At 46.2% G+C, this 6,033-nt stretch overlaps 1 protein-coding gene across 1 annotated transcript in view; it reads left to right on the top strand.

Annotated features, from left to right (window-relative positions):
* The first annotated feature begins 812 nt into the window (after positions 1-812).
* The window catches only part of FGD1 (FYVE, RhoGEF and PH domain containing 1), a 57,732-nt gene continuing 52,511 nt past the window's right edge, over positions 813-6,033 (top strand). Inside the window, exon 1 of the mRNA XM_015822128.1 lies at positions 813-942. Coding sequence (XP_015677614.1) covers positions 813-942 — 130 coding nt within the window. The remainder of the gene's footprint in view (positions 943-6,033) is intronic.

Genomic DNA, 6,033 nt, shown 5'->3' with positions numbered 1-6,033 from the left:
GAGAAAGGAAGGGGGGGGGAAACAACAGCCTCAAAAGTAAGCCGACTTCAAAACGAGCTGATTTCTCCCCCCCTCCTAACAGCAGCTGTTAGCCCAACCCTCCCATAGTGCGAGGAAACAAATTGCCAACACCTCCTCTTTTTCAGACTTTTGTCAATATCCTCGCGGATAGGAAGGGGCGGGGGGGGGGAATCCAATACCCTCCTCCTCGGGGAGGCGGTAAAAGCCAAGAGATATTTCATGGCTGTGTGTGGCTAATGAAATCCCACTTCTATCCAGTTATAAGAAAGAAAAGCCAAGAGCCGACGAGCAGGGATTGAAATCTGCTTTTGCATGGACTCCGCTCTCGACGCCTGGCGCTGCAGTACGAAAAAGCCAACCCACTCGGCTAGGAGTCGGTGTGGAGAGAGCGCGGGAGGGAGGAGGAGGAGGAGGAAGCGAGGGGAGTGGGAGAGCGGAGGACTGAGCAGACGCTCCAACGTGGATAAGCTTTAAGCTTTCTGATACATTCCTGCCTGGCCAGGGCGACACTTCCTGCAAGAGCTGTGCCGACTTGTTGCAAAGATCTGTCTTAGAAAGCAACGAAATCAATCCACTGGGTTCCTCGTCTCCCTCCCGCGCCTTCCCCCCCACCCCACCCCGATCGCTTCCCCTTCCCGGCTCTAGCGGCGTCCTAGTTGGTCGAATCGAGACCCTTTCTGAAGGAGGAGGTCGGGGCAATTTGATGGAGACTTCAAGCAGCCTGGCGTTTGGGGGGCGATCGCGGGGGGATTTTGGAGGGGACTGAAGAAGGGAAGGGTGGCAGTACAGACATGCAGAGAGCCAGCGTGATGGGGATGCCCAGTCCGGAACCCAGTGGATCATATTCCCAGCAATTCAAAGCCATGAGGTTCTCCTATCACATCGAAGGGGGAGCGACTACTTCGCCCCAAATCCGAGCTGGTAAGCGCCAGAGGACTGGGAAGGGTGTTTCTTGGGGCGAGGGCTTATGTGCTTTGGGTAACATAAAGAAGCAGTTGCTCCTTAACGCCGACTGAAGGCGAGTACAGTCGTACTGTAAAATAAGTGCTTGGTTTCGATGGTCATCTTTAGCGAAGGGAACTAATGCCTAATGGTTAAAGGCCGGGAGCGCCTGTATCTCAGAAGGAATCTCGGTTTTTCTTCTGCAGTTGGGGGAGCGGGATCCTATGATAGAGCAATGAATTGAAAAAGACATTGTTTTCTTTGGAAAGAGAAATACGTGGAATCTGGCAAAGATATTTGGGCGCCTGTAACGATAAAGATAAAAGCGCTGTGGAATTTCATTTTCGTAATTTGTAGCAGCTTCGAGTTAAAGTAGATTAAAAAAAAAAAAGTGGTATGGAGAGGGGAGCTTTCGTTCCTTATGCCGGGGAGGGAGCAAAAGCAATGCTGTGCTTAAAATAATTCCATCGTTGTAGATAGTAGGGTTAAAAAAATGAGACATTCCGTTTTAGGCTCCTGCCCCAAAGTGCTTACAGTAGGAGTGTGGCTCTTGTTTCTCCTGTGCCCCGTTTTCCACCTCTTCTTAGAGTAGTTGGCTTGGCCTTTCATTCTGAAAGTCCCCCCCTCCCCTTTTTTCTTATTCTTTTTTTTTTTTTTTTTACAATCCTGCCATTTTGCTTTTCAAATCCCTAAAACTGCAGGCAGCTTTTGGAACAAAGAGACACGGCAGTTAAATTGAAATGGAGGAGGTTCAGAAGAGAGATGTTTGCAGGAATATTAGCTTCAGCACTCTTTAATCCCAGGATTATTTTTAACACTGCTGAGGGAAACAGAGCTGCTTTGATTTCAAATGCAATTCATTTATCTCCTTTCTTCCACCCTTGCATAGGCAATTAGCTATTACTTCCATAGCCAGGCAATTGAACTTGGTGATGTTGAATAAACTTGTTGCCAAAGTTTCTATATCTGGAATATTTATATTGGGACTATGTAAGTTGCATCAGTGGAACTCCTTGCCACTTTGTTCTCTGGCTGTGTTCACGTGACATGCTGAACTGTAAAAAGCCAGTCACAGTGTAGTGAAAGTACAACTGTATGGCTAATTTGTAGTTTAGCCATATGCATTGCAAAAAACTTGGTTAATTGAGTAAACCATGAATTAGCACCCATGGAAACAGATGCCGAAAAATTCAGAGCTTTTAACAAGGAATAAATCATATGTCATGCTCTGTACAGTATTTAGCTTAACAGAGGATTTTTATGCTATATCTTCTGGGTTAGATGCCAAACTGCTCCCAATCAAGGTGCAAATGTGCAGGTTGGTGTCTCTTCTCTCGCCACATCTCCATCGATGTGAAAAATCTCACAGGAGATACTGACACATTTGAGTCACCCTTGCAAGTCTGATATTCTTAGAAGCAGTGTGCGGCCCGAGAAAAGCTGTGAAACACACGTAGGCATATCTCAGGTACAGAAAATGAGACCCGAGAATAAGGTATCTTGTATCTCTCCCCCCTCCTTCATAATAATTGGGACAGGCAACCTACACCGGCCTTGCTTTAAAGCTTTCTTGATTATAATACCAGGCATCAGGCCTTTACTAGAGACAGTGCTTCCTCCTGGCTATAGAACTGAATGGAGGCCTACAGAGTTGGCTTCAGAGCATAACTCTAAGGGGGGAGATGAAATGGGATACACAGTGGGGGCCTTTCTGGCTCTGGTTTTCCCTGAGATGGGGCAAACCTTTTCCATCTCCGCCCCTTTCCTTTGTTGATTCAGACCAGAGTAAGCTTTGTGTCTTTCTCTCTTTTTTTCCCTCCCCCTGTGCTTCAACCAACACCTGGCAAGACTGCAAAGGCATGGGGTGGGTCCTGCCACTGTGGAGAGAAACCAATACAAACCCAACAAGCTTTTCATCTCTAAAGCCAACACAGCTTGGATTAAGGCCCCAGTTTGCTCCTTCCAATGTTAGAAAATACACAGTCTCTAGTACTGCAACAACAGCAGCTAGTGTATTCTCTCAGTTCCCTCTTTTTAATCCTTCCAGATCATGGTTTAGTCGCTAGACTCTTCTTTCGTTTTTTTGGGCTGAGGAAAAACCAGGAATCTTAGCTTTCCACACACTGAGCTTTTGAAATTGTAGACCTTTTTCCTTCAGCAACCAGTGGACTGAAGACATAAGGCTGCCATAAATAAGATTGTGGTGTTGGTTGCCCTCAGTGATCCAGGCCCAAATTGCTGGGTGGCAGTGCAGTGTCATAAGTTCTACCTAGTTGCAAACACAGAAGGGTCCTTACAGCTGGGGCAGAATAGGGGTCTGCTGGTGTGCTTCTGTCTCTCACTCCAACCTCTCAGGTTATTGACTCTTAAGTATTTAGGAAGGCTAAATGATTAAAGAGTGCTTAAGCAGGTCTGTTCACTTCAACTGGAACCCAGCTTAAAGATTCTGCTTATATGTGTATCTGTTCCTTTTTGCAGTCCAGGTTTCAATTACAAAGGAAGACTTGGCTTGTTTCTTCTACAAGGGGGTGGCTGACTGGCATGGCTTGGATGCAAAATGTCTTGCTTAACAGGAAGTGTGTTGGAAATCTTGTGCTCCTTAGGAACTAGTCCAGATTGTCCCAACTTGGCACCCTCCAGATGTGTTTGCTTTCCCAGACCCAGTGGCTGCATTGGCTGGGGTGTTAAGTGCTGTAGTACTTGTAGAGCACTTTGGGAGGTGATCAGCTCTGCAAAAAATCAGGAATGTTGTGAGAGACGCAGGACATTTGCTGTATGGAATTGGCAAATAAAGTTGTAGGAAGACAATTTACAATGGGGAAGGGTCAGCTGTATAAGTAATGATTGTTTATAGGAATGTTTTTTTACATTCCTGCAGGAGCAACTGGCGTGCTGTTTGATTAGGTGCTAACCATCTTTGTCCCCTGACTCTTTTCCCCATTCCAGTATCAGTAGCTGCATTTCTGATCTCCCTTATCCTCCTTCCTTACAAAGCTTTGAGGAACTGCTTGGTTGACATAAAAACAAAGCCACATCCTGGCTCCAGGCAAAGCCGCAGGGGGACTGTCTGGGGGCCAGAGCCTGGCTTAGGATGAGGCAAAAGGCCCAGGCCTTCTAGCTCCTGCTGTTGAGATGCATGTGGTCTGAGGAACTTGACACTGGTTGGTTCAGAGAAAGGGAAATATCCAGGGAGCTTTTTAAGGAAAAAGCAGAGAAAAGGTGCTTACCTTGTTGTTCACCTCTAATGTTTTCTCTGATGGGCCCTAAAAAAAGGCTCATGTTTATTTAAAAATACATAGTTTGATGAAGAGAACACCCCAGAGTTTTAAATCAAACTTAAATATGTCTGTTTCAGCAGTTCAGCTAATGCCTCATGTAAGTGAACTGAGGTGTATCAAGAAATGTGGGATTAAATTTTAATTGAATAATGTTGAGGCGGAAATCTTGTAGATACCTGTGAAGAGGGTAAATTAAAGAGGGCTTGCTTTTGAAGAGAGATTAAATAGGTTTGTGTTACAATGCTATTGTTTTTAATCTTGGTTGAGTTCACATAATAAGCTGAGTTCCCAACCAGTAAAACAAAGGTTGACATAATGTGTTGTGTGAACCTAGGCCAGTGAACCTGTGGGTCGGGACCCCATTTGGGGTCGATGGACCATTTCACGGGGGTCGCCAAGCAAGGCTGTCCGCCATTTTTTTTGTCCGCCATTTTTTTGTCCGCCATTTTTTTCCCCTTTTCCGGCGGTGCCTTACCTCCCTTGGGCTGGGCCAGCTGGTGGTCGGCCTGCTCTGTCTCTGCCGCTTGCCAGCTACACCTCGGCTGGCGCAGGGGGCGGAACCACGCATGCGCGGCGCTCCCGGGCAGGGAAAGTCCTCGACTTACGACCGGTTGGGTAGTCCTCGACTTACGACCGGTTTAGTCCTCGTCTTACGACCGGTTTAGTCCTCGACTTACGACCGGTTGGGGTCGCGGCATTAAAAAGGTTGAGAACCACTGACCTAGGCCGTACTCAGCGTGTGGTCCTCAATGGAACTGCATCTACTTGGAGGGAAGTGTGTAGTGGGGTGCCCCAGGGCTCTGTTCTAGGCCCAGTGCTCTTCAACATCTTCATCAATGATTTGGACGAGGGGATAGATGGGGAACTCAACAAATTTGCGGATGACACCAAGCTGGCAGGAATAGCCAACACTCCAGAAGACAGGCTTAAGATACAGGAGGACCTTGACAGACTTGAACACTGGGCGCTATCTAACAATGAAATTCAGTGGTGAAAAAAGTAAGGTTCTACATTTAGGCAAGAAAAACCAAATGCACAGGTATAGTATAGGGGGTACCTTGCTCAATAGTAGTAACTGTGAGAGGGATCTTGGAGTCCTAGTGGACAATCACTTAAACATGAGCCAGCAGTGTGCTGCAGCTGCCAAAAAAGCCAACACAGTGCTGGGCTGCATTAACAGAGGGATAGAATCAAGATCACGTGGTATTAATACCACTTTACAATGCCTTGGTAAGGCCAAACTTGGAATACTGCATCCAGTTTTGGTCACCACGATGTAAAAAAGATGCTGAGACTCTAGAAAGAGTACAGAGAAGAGCAACAAAGATGATTAGGGGACTGGAGGCTAAAATATATAAAGAAAGGTTGCTGGAATTGGGTATGTCTAGTTTAACGAAGAGAAGGACAAGAGGGGACATGATAGCAGTGTTCCAATATCTCCGGGGCTGCCACAAAGAAGAGGGAGTCAAGCTATTCTCCAAGGCGCCTGAAGGCAGGACAAGAAGCAACAGATGGAAATTAATCAAGGAGAGAAGCAACCTAGAACTAAGGAGAAACTTCCTGACAGTTAGAACAATTAACCAATGGAACAACCTGCCTACAGAAGCGGTGAATGCTCCAACACTGGAAGTGTTTAAGAAGAGACTGGACAGCCATTTGTCCGAAATGGTATAGGGTTTCCTGCCTGAGCAGGGGGTTGGATTCGATGACCTCCAAGGTCCCTTCCAACTTTATTTATTTATTTATTATTTAAACTTTATTTATTATATAAACTTTATTACTACTACTACTA

The sequence above is a fragment of the Protobothrops mucrosquamatus genome, unplaced genomic scaffold (genome assembly GCF_001527695.2).
Source record: "Protobothrops mucrosquamatus isolate PMUCROS unplaced genomic scaffold, P.Mucros_1.0 scaffold1471, whole genome shotgun sequence".
Taxonomy (NCBI): Eukaryota; Metazoa; Chordata; class Lepidosauria; order Squamata; family Viperidae; genus Protobothrops; species Protobothrops mucrosquamatus.
Note: the sequence above shows the minus strand (reverse complement) of the source record. Positions and strands in the feature narration are given on the sequence as shown.